Below are 24,509 nucleotides of genomic sequence, written 5' to 3' on the forward strand. Positions count from 1 at the left end.
ACCTTCTTCTATACTTATTATTCTTAAGTTTGGTCTTTTCATGGTGTCCCATATTTCCTGGATATTTTGTGTTAGGGATTTGTTGGACTTAAAATTTTCTTTGGTTGGTGAATCTAATTCTCCTAGTGTATCTTCAACACCTGAGATTCTCTCTTCCATCTCTTGTATTCTGTTGGTTATGCTTGCATCTGTAGTACCTGATCATTTTCCCAGCTTTTCTATTTCCAGCATTCCTTATGACTGTGTTTTTTATTGTTTCTATTTCCAATTTTAGCCCTTGTACTACTTAAATTGTTTCTTGCAAGTTTTGCTTTGTCTTTTGCTCCATTTCTTGCATTTTTTGGATTGTTTTTTCTTCCATCTCTTTAATGGATTTTCTCATATCCTCTTTGAGGGCCTCTATCATTTCCATGAAGTTGTTTTTTATGTCATTCTCTTCTGGTTCATTTGTGTTGGGGTGTTCCAGTCTTGTTGGAGTAGGGTCTCTGGACTCTGGTGGTGTCATATTGGTTTTTCTGTTGCTCCTTGTGTTTTTATATTGTCTCCTTCCCATCCGTTCTTGCAGTGGGTTCCAGGGGCTGCCTCTTCCTCTCCTGGTGGGTGTGGGACCAGGGTTCCCTTCTGTTGGGTGTCAGCAAGTCCACTGTTCTGGTAGCTCTACTTCCTGGTTTCATGGGTGGAGAAATGGACTAGGATGCTGGGGTGCTTTGGATCCCACTGGGATGGATGTGGGCCCCAGTGGTAGACCCCAGGCACGGGAGTGTGGCCTAGTGACAGGTCCTGATAGTCTTAGTCATGTGGGTGGAGCAAGAGACTAGGATGCTGGGGTGAGTTTGCTCCTGCCGCTGGGATGAAAGCTGCTGTGACAGTCCCTGAGCACAGGCAGCCAGTCTAGTCCTAGTTCTGTGGGTGGAGTGGGAAACTGTAGTACTTTGGTTCCTGCTGCTGCTGCCCATGATGGAAGCTTCAGTGGCAGAGCCCAGGCCCAGACAGGCAGTCTGGAAATGGGACCTGGTTTACCTGGTCCTGTGGGTGGAGCAGGAGACTATGGTGTGTTGGTTCTCACCTCTGGATTGGAAGACGCAGCAGTAGACCCCAAGCACAGGCAGCTGGACTAGTCCTAGTTCTGTGGGTGGAACAGGAAACTACGGTACCTTGGCTCCTGTAGCCTCTGCCGGGATGGAAGCCTCAGTTTTATTCCATTTCTTAATCCGTTCATCTCCTTGAACACAGGACTTAGCTCCATTTCACTTCCTGGTGCCCCTTTTCTCAGTCTGTACATTTTGTGGTTTTATTTGCTCAGCTCACTCCTTTTCATTATAATTGCCACTAGAGTCACCACTAATAACCTCACTACAGAGTCTACACTAGGCTGCTCTGAGATTTCCTCTACCAGTGAAATTAATCCAAAACTCTTTTGCCTCAGGAAGACTTTTAGGACAAAGACAAAAGGTAGTTAACTTTCTTCACCAAAATATCACAAGAATGATCTCCTGTGCCAGTCCCTGGCAGTTCAAACAACTTAGCACCACTGTCTCCACCCTTCTACGAGGATAGCCCAGTAAGCAGTGCTTAAAGTATTCAACTGCTTTTGCTAATCCACAGTCCCAGAGTCCATAGTCATGGTCAGGCTTATCACAGTAATACCCTAGTCCCTGGTACTAACTTCTGTCTTGGTTAGGGTTTCTATTGCTGTAAAGAGGCACTATGACCATAGCCACCCTCATAAAGGAAAACATTTAATTGGGGCTGGCTTACAGTTTCAGAGGTTCAGTCCATTTTCATCACGGTGGGGAGCCTGGCAGTGTGCAGGCAGACATGATGCTGGCTACATTTTGATCAGAGACAACTGGAAATGGTCTGAATGTCACACTGAGTGAAGCTTGGAAGACCTCAGAGCCCACCTCCATAGTGATACTCTTCCTCCAGCAAGACCCCACCTACTCCAACAAGGCCACACCTCCTAATAATGCCACTCCCTGTGAGTTTATGGGAACCAGTGACACTCAAACTTGCACAGATGTATAAATTTTTAGTGCATTTTTAATCTTTATGTGACACACAGTTATTGTGCTTTTGTTCAACATATTTCAATACATACACACAGCCAGTCATGGTAAGAGCAGGGTGACCAGTATGTTTGTCACCTCAGACACAGACACACATGACTTCGTTATGTTGGGGACATTCAGAATCCTTTGACGAACTGTTTGGTGAGTAGTCATCTCATTATCAAACACAGTTCTCTATCCTGTGCTGTAGAACAAGAGTCACGCCTATCCAGCCTTCCCCCACCCTTTAACTAGCTCCTTCTCCTGCCTCCACCACCCACCCTCCACACCTTTCCCAGGCACTTGTACCATTATTTTATTCTTATTTCTTTGAAATCAACTTTAGCTTCTACATACAAGTGAAAGCATGACTTGTATCTCCTAATGCACCTTCTAGTTCCATCACATTGCAGCAAACACGTTCACTTTTAATGGCTAAATAGTATTTCCCTGTGGATATGTACTACATTTCCTTTTTTGTACCTTGTGTGTATGTGTGTTCATGTGAATACAGTGTGTACACTGTTCCCTTTGAACCTTTTTTCTTTTGAAGCAGGATCTCTCACTGGTCCAGACCTTACCACATAAGCTAGCCTAGCTGGTCAGTGAGCCAAGGATCCACCTGTCTACCTCCCAGAGTAGGGGTTACAAGCATGCACCGCCATGCCCCAATTTTACGTGAGTGTGCCACGAGTTCTAATAGGTCTCGTTAATAAAAGAGCTGGGAGTCAGATGCAGAGGCAAAAGATGAAAGGTCAGAGAGATGAAGGCGCAAACCACAGCCACACCTTACCTCGACAACGTCCAGCTGAAGAGAGAGAGTTCCTGTTTCCCCCTGCTTATAATCCCTTCTCCACCCAGTCGTCTCACTTCCTGTCTCTGCCCAGCCATCTCACTTCCTGTCTGTCTGTTAGCTAGTGGCAAGCCCCACCCTCTGAGCTTCAGACATGCTTTGTTTGTACAAACAGGATATCACCACACACACGTTCTAGGGTTGGAACCTGGTTCTCACACTTGCAAAACAAGCCACTTACCCACTTCCTGTCTTCCCGTCCCTTGTGCTCTGCTTTGTTTGCTGGTAATGTTGCTATGGCAAATGTCCCCTTGACATGCTCATCTCAATTCATTTGAATATACATAGTCATAGTAGGGAGATAGCAGGGCCAATGGTAGTTCTATTTCTGATTTTCGAGGCACCTCCGTCATACATCACTTGACTGTAGATATATGGACTTATTTTTTGTTCAGGGTTTTGTTCACATGGTTGATTTTAAGCCAGGATGGTGTTTGAGTTACTGTCTCTTCACACTGTGTTCTGAAGTCAGGTAATGTCTCTAACTTTGGTGTTTTTGATTAGGGCTGTTATAGGGTGTTTTGTATTTCATTCATATTTCAGGATTACTTTTTCTGTTATGTGAGGGCTGCCGTTGATACTTGAGTAGGAATAGCATTGACTATGTAGGATGCTTTGGGAATATGGGTATTTTAGTGATGTTCATTTTTCCAATTTGAGAGCATATGATGTATGTTTCCAATTTTCTGTGTCCACGTCAATGGCATTCTTCAGGATGACGGCATTTTAACTCTAGGCATCGTCACATTTTGTAAGTTTGTTTGTTTCAGTTACTGTGAGGGGGACTGTGCTCTTGATTCCTTCTGACAATTTCCTTCCCGTGCACATAAAACTACTGACTTTTGTGTGCTGCTTTTGCATCCTGTTGACTTAGTGAAGTAAGTCATTATTGCCTCTAGCACACCTCTGTGTATGTAGTCTCTAGCTTTATTTATATATTTACAGTTGTGGTGTCTCTGAACAGGGACAAACTCATTCTCTCCTTTCCTATTCGGGTGCCCTTAAGTCCTTTCTCGTACTCTAATACTGTGTTCAGTAAGATAATATGGTGTTGGATAAGATAGTACTATACTGAATAGAACTGCTGAGAGCGAACATTTTTGTCTTGCTCCTGATCTCAGATGAAAAGATTTCAGATTCATTTCTGCGGTTTATGCCCATCATGGTATTGACCCCCCCTTGTTCATAAGATCCTTCCTCCCCGTCTTCAGCTGAGCTCTAGGACGTCAAAGCAGTGCTTGGCTGCTTCCATCAGTTACTGGATGTAGGTTCATGTTTGATCTTGGTATGTAATATTGGCCTTGAATTCACAACGATGCTCCTGCCCCAGGCTCACAAGAGCTGGAATTGCAGGCATGTGCCAGTCCATCAATTCAGTTTATTCATTTATAAAGTCTGTTTCCCTTCTTTCTGCTCCAGTCTTCGCTATCTCTTTCCTTCTGCCGACTTTGACTTGGTTCTTGATTTTCTTCTTTCTCAAGTTACATCATTAGGTTATCTCAGATTGTCACTACACATTTACCTCTTGGTATTGTTCTTACCCATGTTCTATTTCCCATGTTCTATTTCCACTTTTTTCATAGCAAGAAATTTTAATATCTCCCCTTTGACTGGCTATTGGTCATTCAAAATCATTTTAGTGTGTGTATGCAACTGTTAAGGTTCTGGTCATCAATTTTTACAACATTGTGGTAAAAGGATACATGCTATAATTTATTTGTTTTTAATTCCTTGAAACTTTTGTGGCCTAGGATAGTCTGTCTTAGAACATGTCCAGTGCACATGTCGCTGAGAGCATGTGTTCTGTGGCTGCTGTGGGAATGCCTGGGGACATCTTTGTCCCGTTTGGTCTGTAATAGTCATTGTAAGGTTTTTGGCTTTGGATTTTTTGGTTTGGTTTGTTTTTTTTTTTGTGGTTTTTAATCTGGACAGTCTAGTGATGAAAGTGGGGTTTAAGGCCCCCAAGATATTATCATTATATTAGGTTGTATCCCACATTTTAATTGAATAATGTTGGCTTTATGCAATTACATATCCTAGTTTGGGTATGTATATTTGTATAAATGTAATCGCCTAATACTGAGTTGATCCCTTTACCATTATATAGTGACTTTCTTTGTCTCTCCTTGGCTGTGAGTGTGTGCGTGTGTGTGTGCATGTGTGTGTGCTTGTGTGTGTGTGCATGTGTGTGTGTTTGTGTGCACCCAAGCAGAAGCCAGAGGAGCACATCAGGTGTCCTGCTCTCTAATTCTCAGCTGTTTCAACTTCAGACAGAGTCTCTGACTGAATCTAGAGGTAGCCTAGAAGCCAGCCAGCCACAGTGACCCTCTCATTCCCACCCCCCACAACTCTGGTGTTACGGGCATGCATGTGACCACACAAGTTTTTAGGTGGGGATTTGAACTCTTGTCTTCATGCTGCTCAGTAAGTGTTCTTACCCACTGAGTCATCTCCTCAGATTCCTCCTTTAACATTTTTTTAAGTCTTTCTGTCCGTCATATCCGTCTAACCTCTATTTTCTGTGTGTTCTACCTCTTCCAGTTTATTTCCAATCCAGTGAGCTGCTTCTTTGAGTCTAGTACACTGACACACACAGGAACTCACTCAGTGTATGTATTTTACTTGGGGAACCTACGGGATTTACATTCGAGACTGCCACTGATGACTGAAGTTGTGCACCTGTAATTGTTGACTTCCGTCCTGATTCCTGTACCCTCTGCCCTTCACTGCTCGTCTTCATTGGCTCCTACACCAGCACACCGCATTGTTACCTTGTGTTTCTGCTGCACCTGCTGTGTGCTGTAGTCTGTGTGGTGTAGCCTTGCATTTTTACATGTGTTCACGATGGTACTCGCTAGCCTTTGGCACCTAGTGTGGCCCACAGGCTTTCTCTGTGAGGCTACTCTGGTGCTCGGGAGTGATGAATCACTTTTGCTTCTTTGTATGTTGAAAAAACTTCCTTCCTCATTTCTTATTAGTAGTCTTTCTATTATAACAGAAATTATATTAAAAATTATAGTATATAACTAGTATAATAGTTTAGTTGCCATTTTTTTCTTTTAGGACTTTAAATATATCATCCAATCTTCTTCTAATGTACAAGGTTTCTTTCAAATAGTCTGTTTCTCAGAGTCCCTCACAAGTGCAACCTTTTCTCGTTCCTCATGTCATACAAACACTGATGGACCGCCCTTTTAGCCACTCCCCTTCCCGTTATCTAATAATCAACATTCTATTTCAGTTCAAGCTTTTTAAACTTCCCCATGTCAAGACGTTTGTCCTTCTGTGTCTGGCTTATTTCACTGAACGTAATATCATCCCATCGCAGCTCTCTTACTACAAATAGGATTTCACTGTCTATGGCCGGGCAACGTTGCACCCTGTATAGATGCACGTTTTTTTCACCCATCATCCACCGGTGGGCACACAGGTTGATGCTGTACCTTGGTTGTTGAGAATAGCATCATGATAAACACGGGTTTTCTCTCTCTAATCTGCTGATTTTACTTCCTGTAAGTCAACTGACCATATGATAGACTCCTTTCTTAAAGGGACAGCCATGCTTTGCTCCATAATGTGTGTACTCATTTAAATGTCCCTTAACAGTACATGACTTCATTTTTCTCCTTCATCAGCATTTTTTAGAAGAGCCATTCTAGGCTTCATGAACTCATTTCTTATTGTTGTAGTCACTTGTAAATGCTTGGTGGCTGAAGTTGGGTTTTGTTTGTTTGTTTTTGGTAATTTTTGCTGTGGTTCCATTAATTTTGAGGTTGGCCTTTTTGAAAAAACATATGCTGGACCCTCAGGTGAATAAGTAAATATTTTCTCATTTTGTAGGCTGTCTCTACGTGCACAGAATAGCCTGTCTCTTATTTTAATTTGATAAATCCTTACTCATCCGTATTGGCATTTGTTTCTCTTTGGGCTCCTGATGAGAAAAATCATTGTTTGTAGCCCATGCCCTCTGCTCTCTCCCCATGATTTCTTCAGGTAGCTTAAAAGTGTTAGGTGTTACATTTAGACTTTGTTTGTTTGCTTTTGTTTTGTCTTTTGAGAAAGCATTTCTCTGTGTAGCCCTGGCCATCCTAGAACTTGCCCTGTAGACAAGGCTGACCTTGAACTCTCAGAGATCCGCCTGCCTCTGTCTCCAGAGTGCTGGGATTAAAGGTGTGCACCACCACCATGAAGCCTACATTTAGGCTCTTGGTCCACCTTGACAGGACTTTTGTACATGGCCAGAGATGAGCTCAAGTTTTCACTTTCTGCCAGTGGGTGTCCAGTCTTCTCAGTCGTATTTACTGAAGTGGGTATATTTTCCCCACTGTATTGTTTTTTTAAAAACAAAACTTTGGTAAAAACCAGCTGGATCTCTATTTTGTTCCTTTCGTTTATGTGGAATATTTTCTTGCGCCTTCCTGCTGTCCTGGGTCCTCTGGATCTTTAGTGTATTTTATTTGGGAGTCTCCCTTGCACCCCTGTGCCTTCAGTCTCTCTCTTGCTTCCTGATGTCAGTACCTTCTAGTTTTCAATCCACCCACCCAGCCTGCATGTTTTAATTTGTCTGTTTCATCCCAGTTTAATGGATTATTGTATTGATGATGCTTGGTCCCTTTCTGTCTGTTTTGTGGATCTACCATTTTAATGGGACTTGTGCTTGACAATAGTAATTCCTTTCTTCAGGGACAATGGCTAGGACCAAGGGCCTCTTCAAGGACAGAGGGTACCATGGTGGGGATGCGGGTTGTAGCATGATAAATAAAAGACCCAGAGACGGATACTGGGGTTCAAGCTTCAAGCTGAAGATCAGAGAAGCAAAGCAGCCAAGCCAGTAGATCTTACCTCTACCCAGCTGAAATGGCGATCCTGTCTGCACAAATCCTCAGAGGCAAAAGTTCCTGTCTCCTCCTCCTTATACTCCTTTCTCTGCCCAGCCATATCCTCCTGTCTCTGCCTCCCTAGTGCTGGGATTAAAGGCCTGTGATCCCAGGTGCTGAGATCACCTTTGTGTGAGCTGGGTTTTTTTTTTTAGGACTGGATCAATTTTGTGTAGTCAGTGTGGCCTTGAACTAACAGAGATCCGTGTACCTCTTAATCCTGAGTCATGGGATTAAAGGTGTGTACCACCATAGCCTAGCTCAGTGGCTGCTGGGATTAAAGGTGTGTATCACTGCCTGATCATTATAGCTTGAGGCTGGCTTTGCTTTCTGAATCCTCAGGCAAGTTTAATAAATCGTAAATAATGTGTCGCCACAGGGGGTGGCAGCAGGAACTACACTGGCATCTGCCTTCATTCCTGGCACTAGATAAAGTCCTCAAGTGAGTGGTCACACCCCTGGTCTCAAAGGTAAAGTTTTTCTTGAGGACAGTGCCATCCATTCCTTTGTCACAACACCCAGAAAGACTTGGGTCACTTTGCTTAGCCAGGTTTAAGGCCTCAGATGGAATACATAGTGACTTGTAACCTCGAGAGCAGTCTATATTCAGAGTATGCCTGTCTTTAGATGGCTGCTGGCCCTGGCTTACTGTGAGTGAGTAAATTCATTTTCCAAAACAAATCAATGAGAAAATTTCTGGTTAGTTACCCAAGATGACAGGCCCATTAGAATGGTGATGTTAGTTTCTGGGATGACAAGTATCACCCTAATGGAGTTTGCTGGGACCTTTCCCCCACCCTGCAGAGAAGGGACAATCCCTACCCCTGTAAGGACACACAGCAGGGATATTCTGTGTCTCCTTCCATGTTGTTGTCCCAGGTTTCTGAACCCTACAGAGCTCCCATGTTCTCCATGGCCACTTACCTCACAGTGTGGTTGCTACTTTGATCCTTTGGTGGGGCAGAAGCCAGCCAATGCCTGGCATCACTGCCCACTGCTCACTGTCATCACTGCTCACTGGCATCACTGCTTACTGGCATTACTGCCCACTGTTCACTGTCATCACTGCTCACTGCTCACTGGCATCACTGCTCACTGTCATCACTGCTCACTGCTCACTGGCGTCACTGCTCACTGTTATCACTGCTCACTGTCATCACTGCTCACTGGCATCACTGCTCACTGTCATCACTGTTCACTGGCTCCACTGCCCAATGCTCACTGGCATCACTGCTCACTGGCATTACTGCTCACTGGCATTACTGCCCACTGTTCACTGTCATCACTGCTCACTGGCATCACTGTTCACTGGCTCCACTGCCCACTGCTCATTGTCATCACTGCTCACTGCTCACTGTCATCACTGCTCATTGTCATCATTGCTCACTGTCATCACTGCTCACTGTCATCACTGGTCACTGTCGTCACTGCTCACTGTCATCACTGCTCACTGCCCACTGCTCACTGTCATCACTGCTCACTGGCATTACTGCCCACTGTTCACTGTCATCACTGCTCACTGTCATCACTGCTCACTGGCATCACTGCTCACTGGCATTACTGCCCACTGTTCACTGTCATCACTGCTCACTGTCATCACTGCTCACTGGCATCACTGCTCACTGGCATTACTGCCCACTGTTCACTGTCATCACTGCTCACTGTCATCACTGCTTACTGGCATTATTGCTCACTGTCATCACTGATCACTGGCATCACTGCTCACTGTCATCACTGCTCACTGGCATCACTGTTCACTGGCTCCACTGCTCACTGGCATCACTGCTCACTGGCATCACTGTTCACTGGCTCCACTGCCCAATGCGCACTGACATCACTGCTCACTGGCATCACTGATCACTGGCATCACTGCTCACTGTCATCATTGCTCACTGGCATCATTGCTCACTAGCATCACTGCCCACTGGCATCATTGCTCACTGGCATCACTGCTCACTGTCATCACTGCCCACTGTTCACTGTCATCACTGCCCAGCCATTTTGAGTACAGTCCTGCTCCACACATCCCTGACACTGGCTTTTTTTGTTCTTGTTCAACTGTAGTTATTTCTTGAAGACACATCAGTTTACCCAGGATTTAGGAAGTTTCGAGCAACTGCTTTCTCCCATTTGGTATTTGTTCTGGAACTCCAATAATGTAAAATCTGCTAAGTTAACAGACCTTTCATAAGTGTTCATGATGGTTTTCATTCCCTTTTCAACTGAGATCTGTAAAAGCATCTGCCTTCAAGTTCTGAATTCTGTCTTATCAATTAGGATGTTGAAACTCTCAATACTTTTCACTCTATGCTCTTTAGTGACACTAATGCCATAATACATTTATGGGTTTTCTTAACTTGCCTAACCTGCGGTGGTTCAGGTGGAGAAAGAATGGGGAAGGTTCTCGAGTCTCAGGGTAGGGACAGCACACGGACAGATAACCCTTAACTCGAGGCTGCGATTTTCTCAAAATGAGGCGAAACTGGAGTGTAGCTGAGGATCCTCAGCTCTCTTCAGCTCATGGCAGAGCCCTGGGAAATGGTGGCTGCCTCGGGTCCATTGGCCAGCTCAGCCGCAGAGACATCCTCTTACTTGCCAACAAGGCAGCCTCTCCTCTGGGGTGTCAGCATGGGTGGGCCTGATGCCAGCATATAGATACACATGCCAGAGTCAACCAGTTCACAAGCTGACAAATGAGAATTTGTGGAGGGGCCATTCCATGACTGTTGTCTCCATTGATGTCCCAAGTGCCTTGGATATTCATTTCATCTAGACAGTTGGCTAAATTTGTTGAGCATGAAGACATGGTTGGCAGGTGACAGGAACACACTCGTTTGTCCCCCCAGATAACTTTCCTGACAGAATTCCCGAGCATTGATGCCTATGTTTGCACCAGGGCTAGGCCTCAGAGGAGAAGGGGATCTGGAAATGAGGTCCTATCATGTATCATGCCCTGTGTGTCTGTGTTTCAGCTGGTGAGTGACCTGCTGGAATTCTGCTTCTATACCTTCCGAGAGTCCCAGGCCCTGAAGGTGGAGTTTCCCGCCATGCTGGTAGAAATCATCAGCGACCAGCTGCCGAAGGTGGAGTCGGGGAACGCCACACCCCTGTACTTTCACAGGAAGTGACAGAAGACGTCAGCCAGGAAGAGCTTTGCCTTAAGTCTCCCCGCATTGTTCTATGCCTACGAAGGACCCGGGAACTCGCTGTTGTAACGTGTGGTGATGTTCAGCAGTTTCTCAAGTTTAAAATCACACCAAGGGTATGGAGCCGGGAAAGCCATGGGACATGGATTTGGCAAGGCCTGAGCTGGCTAACGGACTCTTCCCTCTCCACTCCCGGCGCTTAGAAAACACGTTCCCGTTCCTCTGGATGAAAAGCCATATCTAGTCAATAACTCTGATTTTGATATTTTAACAGATGGAAGTTTTAACTATGCCATGTAGTTTCTGGTATTTCCTGCTTGTTTTCAAAGGGTTCGAGGACTAGAGAACTTTTTAAGCTTACCCTTGGTTTGCACATAAAACGTCTAGTCAATATGGGGCATTAATATTCTTTTGTTATTTAAAAGTATAAAAAACCATAAAAAATACATACAGATTCCTGATGTGTAGTAACAGAACACGTGGCGTGGAAATGCGGCCTCCCAGGGCACGTTTTTCTGCATCGCTGGCAACACACTCGTTAGCGTCCATTTATTATTTAATTAGAATGGATAAGATGTTAAATGCCTTGGTTTCAATTTCTAGTATCTTGTGTTGGCTTTACAAATAATTTTTGCAGTCTTTTGCTGTGCTGTACATTACTGTATGTATAAATCGTGAAGGCCTGAAATAAGGTGTAAGGAACTTTTGTAAATGAGACACATACAAAAAAAAATCTTTAATGGTTAATAGGATGAATGGGAAAGTATTTTTGAAAGAATTCTATTTTGCTGGAGACTATTTAAGTACTATCTTTGTCTAAACAAGGTAAAACTTTTTTTTGTAACGTGAGATGCTCTGCATGCGTACTGAACCGTTTACAGTGTATTTAAAGAAAGGGAAAGCTGTGCCTTTTTTTAGCTTCATATCTAATTTACCATTTTACAGTCTCTGTTGTAAATAACCACACTTAAACCTCTTTGGTTGTCTCTAAGCCTTTCTACTTTTTCTGTCCTATCTGTTTTGTTCTCGGTCTCCTGCGCAGGGTGTTTTGAGACGCCGGCGCCCTGTTCTGGCTTCTGCTTCTTCTTGCTTCCATCGGGGATGACGCTGCCGTGCGGGCAGCAACTGGCAGGTGTCACTTGACAGGGCCCACTGGGCCAAGGTCCTAGGAGTGCTGCCTTTCCCCTTTCCACAAGAAGCAGAACCCACCCTCAGAAGGGGAGACTGGAAACTCAGCTCAGAGAGCACAATTCTCCCATTTCAGAAAAAAACCATTTTCTCCTCCGGAGGGAAAACTCCATGCACTTTCCACATCTGTCAAAGATCAGAAAGTCACCTCTGACCTTGGACAGGGTTCTTCACTCCTGGAGCCGGTCATGGGAATAGCAATCATGACAGGAGGTATTGGGCAACCCATCTGGGCACAAGTCCATCAGAATGGCATGGAGACCCGCAGATCACTATAGAAGGTTTTTAGATTTTTTAAAGGTAGGTTTTAAAACTGAAAATTTTATACATAAACAGTTTTGGAGGAAAAAACACAGAAACACTACAGATCATATAAGCAAGACAGTGACACTAAAATTTTAATTCATTAATCTGTCCAATACTGATGCAATTTATGGCTTTTCTCCTGCTCCAAATCACGAACATGTGTATCTCTGGGGCACTACAATATGATTGCACTAAATAATTTTTGACTAGAGGCCAAATTAATCTTTCAAATGTGGTGATGACTCTCATCTATACTCAGTGAAATCACACAAATTCCCTAACCCTAAAAGTAGCTCAAGCAGAAGAGGTCGGGACAGTGCTCACAGGGTTCACCACGCAGGCAACATTACCTTGTCTCTCAAAAGACGCCTGCCTTCTTGGAGGGGAACATGGGACTCAAAGGGAGGGGGCTTCCTTACATAATTTGCAATTTCAAGAATTTAATTTATAGGCAGATCTTTAAACGCAGTCAACTTACAGCACAGCAATATGAAAGCCACACCTCGAAGGTGCGCAGACTCAGCACGCAGACGGGGTGTCTGTGGAAGGGTGACTATTTATGACTGGAATTCCATCCTAGCCAGGACTGAGTACAGACTGTCTGCGTTAGCCTTGTGTATTAATGAAGTTACTGGCTCCTTGCGTGTCTCCAGGTAACTCTGCTTAACTGAACAGCGAAGCCATATTCTCTAAATTCACTGTCGAACGCCTGTCCCAGGCCAAACTGTCTGTCCGCTCTTATTTTTGTACCATATTGCTCTTAAAAATCTCGGTTTGGTACAATTCATAATTCACCAAAACGTCTTCATATAATTAAAACACTAAATTAGTTTAAAATGAAGCAATTTATATCTTTATGCAAAACATGTCTGTCTTTGCAAAGGACTGTAAGCAGATTACAATAAATCCTTTACTTTAATCACCCGTTGTTCTGGTGACTGTTCGTTCGCATGCCTAGAGGTGCATCTGGACTTTGTGCCTTCCTACCCTGTGGCCCTGTACACTAAGCCCTGCAGCCAACACTGGAACCACTGGAGTTTTGACTGTGGCTAGAAAGAGCTCTGTTGGCTGTCACATGATCAGCCAGTCTTCTCTTCGGGGACAGAGTAGTCATCCCAGTTCTGTGGCTAATGTTCCGTTCACTGAACTCTGCCACAACAGTGTACAGCATAGCCATGTGTGTACACGTAAGCATGGCCTGTATGTCTCCACCCAGCACACACTGAGACTCACTGGAGTAGGCCACCATGCCAGTTGAATCTAGAGTTCTTCCTTCGTGTGGTCTTGATATCCCTCAGGTACCAGCAAACCCTCATGGTTACCCACTCTTTGTGGACTCGCCCTTGACTCTCATGAACATGGACCACGAAAATGTAATTACGAGTTCATTTTAAAATAGGAAACATTTAATCATAGGTACATTCAAGCAATGTTCATTTAATGGGTGAGTGCTGATTGGCTTTCAGAAAGAGAGTCCTGGGTGATAGACAACTTCAACATTGCTTAAGCACACAGCTAAAACTCTGGGACACATAGCGTGATCACTGACCACAGCCCACAAGAAGAGTTGGATGCACATGGGTGGGTAAGCGAAAGCAAATCTATACGCAAACATTTTAAGAAAGTTGACCTGTTTAAGAAGCAAAGATTTTTCACAGTCTCAAATTTGAAACAAAAGCTATCCTGCACTGGAGGCTGCCAAGAGTTCCTACCCGTGAGCACCCTTGAGAAAGCAGGTGGCCTTCAGAACTTTGGAGGCTTATACTTGGATCAAGTTTACCTTTATTTTGCTTTTAAGAACATCACAAAACTCGTAGGCCAAAAGACTTCAATCCCCTATTAGGAAGCTCTGGCTGGGAACTACCAGGCCCGCCAACTATTACTGTCTGCCACAGTATTAAAATTTAGCCATGTGTTGCATATAGAAAAGGGGGTTACTGTCTGTGTGTGTCAAGTTCCCCCCAAAGCAGAGAGCAGAAATTTTCTCATAAAAATCACTAGCATGCCCTTTGATAAAAGATGCAAGTGTTTGCAGATGAAGACCACTACAGGTCTATCTTAACACTTTCTGCTCCGGCCACCCAATTCTCAGTGCAGCATTTTGACTGAAAACAAAACAGTTGTTTCCCAAACAGCATTAAATAGAAGAGCACTAAGATAGTACCCAGACGTTTGGCATGAGCCAAGGCTGTCCAAAGCCAAGTGAAGTACAAGCTAGAATTGCTGCGCAACAGAGCAGTCTGCTAGTTCCTCAGTCTCTCCAGAGTCTGTGAACCACCCGGGGAGTCCACTGAGTATGGTTTGTTCAATGCACCTGTGCTTAGCCTGAGACAGCTTTGCTATGTGAAACCGCTCACCACCCAGCACGAGATGGGAAGGGTTAATGCTTTCCAAGCCTTGGTCCTTACACTTGCTCCTGTCCCGTTGACTAAGCCGAGTTCTAGGGTCAAGTTCCCAGCCAAACTGTGAGAGTCTTGACTAAAGAACCTGGATCCAGGAAGGGGTAGAAGACTACATCACTACAAGTCTCAGTTACTCGGGGACACTGCAGAATGCGTGTTACCAAGACTGACTCCCAACTTTCTCCCAGCTCAACAAAACCTATTTCTGTGGCTTTCGGGAGTTTTATTCATGCCCTCACGAGCCAGACTCAGTTGGGTCTGAGCAAGCTGTTTCCACCCATCTTTGCAGAATTTTCAAAGACACTAACTTTCCAAGGAAGAAATCCACACACCAATATGTGGCAGCGACGTTCAGCCTCCTCCAATCCACATTGCTGTCCAAGCTCAATTGTGCGTGTCTCTTGTTGAACAATTGTCATCCGTGCTTGTCTTTGGGTAGACAGATTCAGATTCTTCTAGCGAGTAGACTTGAGACACTTTTAGCTGGACATTCAGCACTGGGAGCATAAGCTGTGTTCCCCAACGGGGTAGCAGTAAATCACTGCTTAGAATAGGAAAAGTGAGCTGACAGTCATCTGATACAACACTTACAGGGCGTGAGAGGCCAGCCGGGCAATAACATCCTGAGGGAGGAATGGAGAAGCTGTGTGGCTGAAGAAGACTCAGGGGGTCATGAAAACATCTGGCAGAGGAAGAAATAGGCAGAGGCTGGCTCTGAGAGACTTGAGAGAAACCAAGTATGAGAATGCAGCCAGCGTGAGGTGGGCGGGGAATGAGCACAGGCTTAGAGAGGCGGAGAGACCTTGGGAAGAGAATGGAATGGGCACCTCAGCCGTGTCTGAGGAACAGGGGCCCTTTGAGGTGAGATGGCAGGAAGGGAGCGCGTGGCTGCATCAGAACTGCTCCTTCGGACAGCGTGGTTGATGTCAACCTTTAAAGGAGATGGTTGGCGTAAAGCCCTGTTTCCGAGGTCGGTCTGTGGTTAGCCAACTCTGGTTTCGGGGCCTGTGGAAGGGTGTGACATCACAGCAGAGAGCATGAACTAAAGCGACGGCGACGAATGGCGCTCATCCTTTAGGGCACGCTCAGGCCGCTGGTAAGTGCCTCTGCTTCCCCGTAGTGTCCTCAGCTGGGGCCAAGCCTTCAACACGTGGAACTTCGACAGACCCCCAAGATCCAAACCATGACAGCAGCTAAGAGATGGAAAGCCACCAGAGTAGCCTGCCTCCCACTCTCTACTTACTAGTGTTTCCTGCCATGCACACTCGACTAAAGCTCCCAATGGCACTTGATCTCTACGTGTCACTGATGGAAATCCATGCATGAAGACGCCCGCAGGACCTCGGAACCAACAGCAACTGAAGATACAGTCCTAGCAGTGTGGCTGATGCAGCTGGTGTCAAGTCCGGAGTGAAGCCAGCCTCCTGGAGATGCTCCCAGGATTAGCCCCACCCATCTAACAAAGCACACCCCTTCTCAGGAGATTGGAAATGATCTCCAGGTGTAACCACACACCCCTGCTCCCATTACTATGGAGGGTTTGGGTCCTGCCCAGGGCTGAGCTCTCTACTCTGGCCTGTGGTGATGGGAAGCAGAGCCAAGTTGCTCCTGGGACATACTCTGATAAAAACACCCTTGACATTTCTCTGCCTCTTAGAGGAAAGCACTTCCCACTTTCCCCAGATAAGCACAGGCCTGCAGCTCTTGGGGTCACAGGAAGTCTATTCAGCCACACCACTCTGGGTCCTTGGTGCTGGCCCGCGAGAATCCCATGGCACACAGAAGATACTGACAACTAAAGTTCAAGTAGTTGTGTCCGTTACAGGACTCACTTTCCTTTCATTCACACATTTTAACTTCATGCTTCAGTTTTCACATCAGGAAGCAAGGGCAGAATCGCGGAGGCGGCCAGACCTGTGGTGACTGGTGTAACCGAAAGGCCACAGGAAGGGCAGGTCTTCAAGCTGTCTTGCCACAGTGCGCTGCATCCCAGTGAGGGGGCACTGCTAGGAGTCAGTCTCTGCACACTGAGCCACCATACCTTCCCATGTGCGCCTTTCCCTACAAGCACGTTTGTTAAGTCAAAGCACAGGCACCAAAGGTTCTGATCCTTCCTCCAGGGCCAGGCTCTCCACTCAAGCCTCAAGACAGCTACTCCAGTGCAGCCCTGGGGGTTCCTCAGTAGCCTCAATTCTTCCCTCAGGACCTATGGTTTGGTATTTTAATAAACACCTTAAGGAAATGGTCCTTACTTTCTTTTCCAGAATATACACTTCCAGAAAGCACACTCCTCCATCCTCATGTGTCCCCTGCTGCTCAGCTGTCTGAGGAGATCAATTTGCAAAGGTTTACTTGGGCTCACAGTCTTGGAGGTGGCACTTCACGGTGGATGCGCCTTGGACCTGCGGCGGGACATGACAAGAAGCCTGCAGCAGAGTAAACTGTTCACCACACAGCTAAGACACAAACGGGAGAAAGGGAGAGACTAGTGTTCCATAACCCCGAAAGGCACACTCCAGTGACCTACAACCTCCCACAAGACTCCGTTTTCAAACTCAGTCTCCTGCAGACAGTGACACAGCTGGGGACAAGACTTTTAACAAATGGGCCTCTGGGGGACATGCCAGCTCCAAGCTTGATCCACAAGGTGGGTCCACAGCTGCTAACCGGCAGAGCAGAAGTTCCGGAGTCAGTCTGGGAGACGGTGCGACACCCTTCTTTTGATAAATTCAAATTCAGGTAGGCTCAGGAACTTCATGGGGGCTCGATGTCAGTACCCCACCTCCCACAGCCGCCCCTGCCATAGCCCCCACGAAGAACTAGCCTCACATCCCAAGGTCACCAGCGCCGAGCCTCCGGCAGGGATTCAGCCAGCCCTTCCCCACAGGACTTGGCCATGCCTGGGCCTGGATTCAGGGCTGAGAATGGGGAAGAGCAGGGCCACCCCTGCTAGGACAGCTGTCAGCCCACCCTTCCCAAAGCCTGACTTCATCATGATGGGGAAACTCAAGGCTGAGGCCTGGAGGGCAAGGCCGTCTTGGGTGGTATGAGAGATATCCGCCCAAAGAAGTCAGCCAGGAGGGCTGGCCCTCGGGGTGGGTGCGGCTCACCCACACATTGCCACAGACCAGTTACCATCCCACTGCGTCTTGGGGAAAAGGCCTATGCAGGAGACTAGAGCTCCTAACACCAGAATTTCCTCTCAGAGAAGGCCACACCTTCCCTGCTGCAATGCAACGCTCTTATGGTCCGCTCACGTAACTGTCCAACCATGAATCACCAGTGAGCCACAGTAGGCCAGACACACCAACTAGTAAATTACACTTTATTTCATTTACAGAGGGGCCTTGTGGCAACGAGGTGGCATGGGCGAGCAGCACCTGGATGAGCACACGGAAGAGGCCATTGCAAGCACTCAGACGAGCTTGGTGCAGCTGCCAGTGAGCAGGCTGTGGGAGCCGGAGGGGGCAGGCAGGAAGGCATACACTGACCAAGCCTCTCTTTGCTTCCCTCCAGGCTGGGACCAACTGCCCTGCACCCGCAAGGCCACATGCGCCTTGGACACACAATGTGAAGGTAGCAGGTATCCCATGAAAACCCAACAGCAGGGGCATGGAGAGCGGGTCCTTCCATGCCTGGCAGTGACATCACCAGCGGGGCCCTGCCCTCCCCGCTCCACAGGCTGTAGAGTTAAAACTTGCAAGCCCCCATGCCTGCCAGATGGGAATCCACTCTACCAATGCTGGGCATGCTCTCCTGCACGTCTGCACAGCCCTAGGTGGCAAGCTCCATTCCCTCTCCAGCTCTGGAGTGCCCGTGGTGATCTGCAGTTCCTGAGCGTGACGGTAGCATTTGGGTGCTATTTCCAGGCTGGTGCATGGGTGCCAGGATCAGCGGGAGCCCCCGAGGCAGGAGCTACAGCAGCTTGACATAATTCTGTGGAATCAGCCCTCTTTTGCCGTTCAGGGTTCCTTCAAGCCAGCCAGGTTCCCTTGAGGTCTGAACTGAAAAAGAACAGAGACCATTTTACCAGACTGCTCCTGGAGCTCGTCCCTGACACCCACCGTGCCGCGGCGTTTCTTGCAGTCTCAACCATGGAGCGGCCAGGCAAGAGCAGGCCACTTCCGGGGCCCGAATAACAAAAGCTGCCATGGGGGTTGCTGGGCTCCTGCCCAGGACTGGTAACACAAAGCTCACCTACCTAGTCCACAGCTTCCAACCTTGCTCCTAGTTCGCTGTGCACCAAGTCGTTCAATAAGCTCCCGAGAACAGGAGCAGAGCACTTTCCCCTGCTTCAAGTCAGAACCCCGTTTATTGGTCCAGTGCACACAGGGTCCTTCCCGCAGCTCCAGCAGCGCTGAGAACCCCCTACCCTGTCAAGCAGTTCACCTGAGTCAACTAGAGAACTCCCAACTGGGACTCCAGGGCCTGCAGTACTTCCCACTAGGTAACTCTTCCACTTCAGATTCAGGAAGACAGTGTCTCCTTAAGGGAGGTCCGTGTCAAGCTTTTCCACGAATCAAGTACACCATGATCTCACTGTCTCACTGCTACGCCGGATGAGGAACTCCTCCTAGCAGGCCTGGGCTGTATACGTCTGAGCACAGTGCCCAGCACACTATAGGTGTCAATGCATATTTGTGATAGCCACATGACAAGGATCAGACTGGATATCAATAACCCAGGGCTCTGGCCAATACACTAGCATTTTGGAATCAAACACAAAAGAATTTAAGGGACCCCAGGTGAAGTACCAAATTCTGGACAGGGGCAGCAGTCACATGCCTTGCAGGGAGGGGGCAGTACTTGCCCACAGAACAACCCAGCAAACAGCTCTGAAATGCAGCTTCAGATCACGACCAACACGAATTACTTTATCCTGAGTGCAGGCATACACACACTTCTGTCATGCTAGGAGATGCCTTTCTGTGTGTTGTGAATATATGTTTCTCTTATTGGTTGATGAATACAGCTGTTTCAGCCTATGGACAGGCAGGATGTAGCCAGGCAGGAATGATAGGCGGGGCTACCAGAGTAGGCGAGTTCTAGGACTAGGGAGACAAGAGAGTGAGCCACCAGACAGATGCCATGTAGCTGTGGAGGGAGCAACAAGTCCAGGCATCACTGGTAAGCCAAGAACAAGGAGCAATACACAGATTAATAGAAACGGGTTAATCATTAAGAGAGAGCCAGCCAACAAGAAGCCTGAGCCATTGACCGAATAGTTTATAATTAATGTAAGCCTCTGTGTGTCTATTTGGGACTAAACAGCTGCAGGACTGGGCGGAACAGACGCTCTGTCTCCACCATCCTGTGAAGCAGTGTTTCCTCCTCTGTGTGAGCTGCTCTCTTTATTCTATGACTTTGTGACTGCCAATCGTGAATTGAGCAATTCATGACCCACTCACGTGGAGAACACCAAAGGTGCAATTCCGACTGCCGTTTTCAATGAGGCCGCTAATCGCTTTCCTCCTTGAAAGACGTACCGTGCACTCTGCTATCTGTGTCAACATGGCCTTCTGACGCTTTCTTCTATGCTCCCTGGGTCCTAAACACTCTACACCGCAGCCACGCCTGGGAAGTACAGACTCACACTTCAGTTACGGCTTTGCGCCCATTCCAGACCCGACGAAGGGCCTCGTGCCTACACACTCCACGTGCGCCTAAGAGGCCAGGAGAGTGAGGCTCCCAGTTTAGGCTACAACCGGGAGCGCAGAACATAACGTATGAGAACTCATGTGCCCTGGCACCTAACCCAGCGTCTCGCACAATCATTTACGCAATAACGAGCAAACGGACTTTAGGTGTGTTTGCAGGGTGACGCGGCAGGCAGCAATTCCCTCTTTCCACCCCGTCACAGACCTTTCCCCCACCTTGTTTCTAAGGGCGCGGCTTTTAAACGCTGTATCCATGTGTTACACTGCATCACCGCCAGCGTATGGGGGGTGGACTGGGTTCATCACCAGAGCCACCTGCTGCACATGGAACCCCGGAAGACTGTAAACCCAAGCTGAGGCGCATAGCTTGCCAGGGCTCATGGTGACTTCAGAAGTATCTGTTCATTCTTTAATCCCACCCCACCTCAGGGCAGGGCCAGCGCTGGCAGGGACCACACTGCAGCTGCTCCGGCAGACAGAAGGAGCTGGCAGAGCATCCCAAAGGGTCTCCTGCCCTGGGAACTAACTGCTGCATGGCAAGGCAGCAGGAGACGCAGGGGCCCCGCCTTCTGTCATTGCGACGGGCGGGCCCTCTCGCATGGGCTACCTTCCCATCTGGTGACCTCCATCCTTCTAGCTAAGAATCTGGATGTTTCCATTATTGGAATCATCTGATTATAAATGGAATCACCTATTTAGCCTTTTCAGTCTAACCTAAGGCAAACTACATACCTGTGACAAATATTTACAATACTGAAGATTCAGCACAGGAGAATACGAGGAACCCAGCCTTGGCTTAGCAAGCCCGACGCGGGACCCATGCAAGCTCATCTGAGGGTTCCCCTCTCTCTTCCATGCGACACACTTCCCTCCGCAGGGAGACCATGGGCTCAAAAGTCACATTCCTCATTCTCCTCCCTAAGCTTTAGCTAAAATACTTCTGTCCCACAAGTCTATATCCCAATCCGCTGATTTCTGAGTTTAGCCAGCATCACGCTGCCTGTACTCATCTGGCTCTGAACAGCTTTCAGAGAGTCCCACATTAGGAAAACATCTGGAAGGCCCTGTTGGGTGGTGACGGCCATACCATCAGCCTCCCAGAGATGCCAAACAGCCTTTCAAGGATTAATCTATGTGCTTGAGACCTTTAAAATTTAATTTCTAGAGGCTTCCAAGAATTAATATGGTCTACACCTGCTGCTCCAACAGTAGAGACACTGGCAAACCCTGTGCTCATGGGCCCTATGGCCCTGTGGGCAAACCCAGGGGAAACCACACTTCATCCCTGACTAGCAGAGCCATCAGTAAGTGTATTTATGGGACTTCTGAGCCCCAGAGAAAGGGGACATTTCCTCTAGCTTTGAAAGGAACACTGGCTGCCCTGAGGCCACACTAGTGAGCACGGACCTTCCTGAAAGAGCATGGGAAACATTTCCCACAGCTACAGAAACACATCTTCAGACAAGAGCTGGAATTCACAGCCTAAGTCCACAGACTCACAGTAAAAGGAGACAGTGAGAAGTTACAGAGTGCCACACTTACTAAAAATCCCCTTCCCTTCCACACACTGATCTGAGATTCCTGTTTGTGATTATTCCAAAGTCCTATGAACAGTGAAGCCCAGGGGTCATACCAGGCCACTGACTGACATAAACTGGTTTCTGTCCTTGCCTACAGTACAAAAACGGATTACACCACAGGATCCTTGTGATGGCTAGAAGATTCCAAACCATTATGTGCACACAAGAAAACAGTCCTGGGTGTCAGGGATGTTAAGCATTGCTATCTTCAGCAAGGGGGTGTTTCTGGACACACTTCCACAGATTGAGCTGTAAATAGTGGCTACTTGGAATGTTGGTTGGCTCCACAGGAGATCCCATGACCTGCCTAACTGTCTAGTTTCATGTTGCTTGTCAGAAGGAAAGACCCCACCGCCATTCAAGGGGCGAACATATTCTGAGCAAATACCGACTTTTTTTTTTTTGCCTCAAAAAGTGACATTTATTCAAAGAGAGAGAGAAAACAAAATGTCCATGCCTTGGCTCCCTTCCCTCCCCCCTCCAGCTGTTCCTCAGCCCCCCAGGACTGAACCCTGGCTAGGGCCAGGTAGCAGGACACACAGGTAGTTTTGTTGTCTGCTACAATGCCCTCTGATGTCCTTGAGGTGACCAAGAAGTTCATGAGAGACCCCATTCGGATTCTTGTCAAGAAAGAAGAGTTGACCCTGGAGGGTATCCGTCAATTCTACATCAATGTGGAAAGAGAGGAGTGGAAGCTTGACACATTGTGTGACTTGTATGAAACCCTGACTATCACCCAGGCAGTAATCTTTATCAATACCAGAAGGAAGGAGGATGGACTCGCTGAGAAGATGCATGCCCGGGATTTCACTGTTTCCGCCATGCATGGAGATATGGACCAAAAGGAACGAGATGTGATCATGAGGGAGTTCCGGTCTGGTTCTAGCAGAGTATTAATTACCACTGACCTGTTGGCCAGAGGCATTGATGTGCAGCAGGTCTCCTTAGTCATCAATTATGACCTTCCCACCAACAGGGAAAACTACATCCACAGAATTGGTCGTGGTGGTCACTTTGGCCGTAAAGGTGTGGCTATTAATATGGTGACAGAAGAAGACAAGAGGACTCTTCGAGACATTGAGACATTCTATAGCAAATACCTACTTTTAACAAGCTGAGAGATCAACTATGCACTGCAGATAAAAGTGTACATAATGTTTATGTAGCATCTGTGCATACACTAGGGTTGCACCCTACTTAAGGGCTTCAAGCTCCTGTGCCTTTAGGACTTGCTCCTAAGGAACAGCAAGTTGTACTGTGCCAACTTTGCATATTTTCCACCGAGTTCATGTGTACCTGTAAGACAGAAGGCTCACAGGAAATAAGACATCTACACTTGGGGAGGAGAGAGTGCCAGCATACCAAGTAGACCTTTTTTTTTTTTTTTTTGAATGCAAGCCTCAGAGGGAGGGGCTGAGGAACCACTGAGATGCCCTGGGTGTTCTAGCCAGCATGCTAGACAGAGATGGCCACCAGCAATATGGGGCACTATGCCCAAGGGAGACATAATCTGGCTAGATGCAACCCTATCTGCACAGACTGTAATGGGCCCTGTAGGGCACAGTGGCCACCAGCATGTCCCCCAAGTGACGGGGATGAAAGAGTTTATACACAGAACACTTACAGTTTCCAGAGGGGGGGGAGGGAGAGGGAGAGAGAGAGAGAGAGTACACACATGCACGCTGGGAATGCTTATCTCTTTGTACATATATGTATGAGTATATACATATTTTAAGACTCTTTTCTAAAAGGCATCAAGGGACTTTGGTGATGGAGAACTTGGGCCTTCAGAGTTGGCTGATTCCATCTATACCAGCAGACTCAGATTTGGTTTAGAGAGACTGGGGTCTCATGACTGTGTGTCCAAATGAGGTGCTATGGGTTCTCATTGACCTAAGTCCTCAGAGTGACAATTTTACCACGAATATTTGACCCAATTTTAACCAAAGAGATGTAAGGCAGTTAAACTCAGATGCAAGTTCTTGAAAAGTTTTCTCATAAAAGAAATACAAAGAAGAGACATCCCCTTTGCTGGAGTTATGTGTGGTCTGGAACTACGGCCATTTCTCACCCCACAAGGACTCCAGTCAAAGACCCACGTCTGCAGCTCAGAATGGTCAGCAAACACGGGGATACTTCGGTCCTGATGACATCTTTACAGCCCTGAGCACCTACTTAGCATCTCTGCACATAAGCCCGTGCACGACGGACTCAGCCAGTTGTGTCTGCTCTGTAGTCCTCAACTAGGGCGTCCTTACAGACTCACCTCTCACCACAGGACGTTGCAAGGAGCCTTGGAGGCTCACACACACACACACACAAGTGACACCGTGTAAGGATTCATCGCGGTTTCAGTACTTCCGTGTCCCCCTGCCATGTGCTGCTCCAACACGTGACGGGACCACTGTGCGACCATGTCCTCCTGACTGATGACTGTATGTGTCATGTC

The 24,509-nt window shown here is 47.1% G+C and overlaps 3 protein-coding genes across 8 annotated transcripts in view; 2 read left to right on the forward strand and 1 right to left on the reverse strand.

Annotated features, from left to right (window-relative positions):
- Nr3c2 (nuclear receptor subfamily 3 group C member 2) overlaps positions 1-13,343 on the forward strand; it is a 332,360-nt gene extending 319,017 nt beyond the window's left edge. For all 5 annotated transcript variants that reach the window (XM_040734819.1, XM_040734820.1, XM_013118894.3 and 2 more), the window contains one exon: positions 10,754-13,343. In XM_040734819.1, coding sequence (XP_040590753.1) covers positions 10,754-10,909 — 156 coding nt within the window. In that variant the 3' untranslated portion in view covers positions 10,910-13,343. The remainder of the gene's footprint in view (positions 1-10,753) is intronic.
- A 4,791-nt stretch (positions 13,344-18,134) lies between these two features.
- Arhgap10 (Rho GTPase activating protein 10) overlaps positions 18,135-24,509 on the reverse strand; it is a 252,142-nt gene continuing 245,767 nt past the window's right edge. For both annotated transcript variants that reach the window (XM_040734823.1, XM_040734822.1), the window contains one exon: positions 18,135-18,827. In XM_040734823.1, coding sequence (XP_040590757.1) covers positions 18,739-18,827 — 89 coding nt within the window. In that variant the 3' untranslated portion in view covers positions 18,135-18,738. The remainder of the gene's footprint in view (positions 18,828-24,509) is intronic.
- On the forward strand, positions 21,664-23,178 carry LOC106021749 (eukaryotic initiation factor 4A-I-like). Its single transcript, XM_040734853.1, has 2 exons — positions 21,664-21,732; positions 22,594-23,178. Exons 1-2 carry the CDS (start codon positions 21,664-21,666, stop codon positions 23,176-23,178), a joined length of 654 nt encoding a protein of 217 aa, XP_040590787.1.

This window comes from Mesocricetus auratus, unplaced genomic scaffold, assembly GCF_017639785.1.
Source record: "Mesocricetus auratus isolate SY011 unplaced genomic scaffold, BCM_Maur_2.0 Super-Scaffold_100041, whole genome shotgun sequence".
Lineage (NCBI taxonomy): Eukaryota > Metazoa > Chordata > Mammalia > Rodentia > Cricetidae > Mesocricetus > Mesocricetus auratus.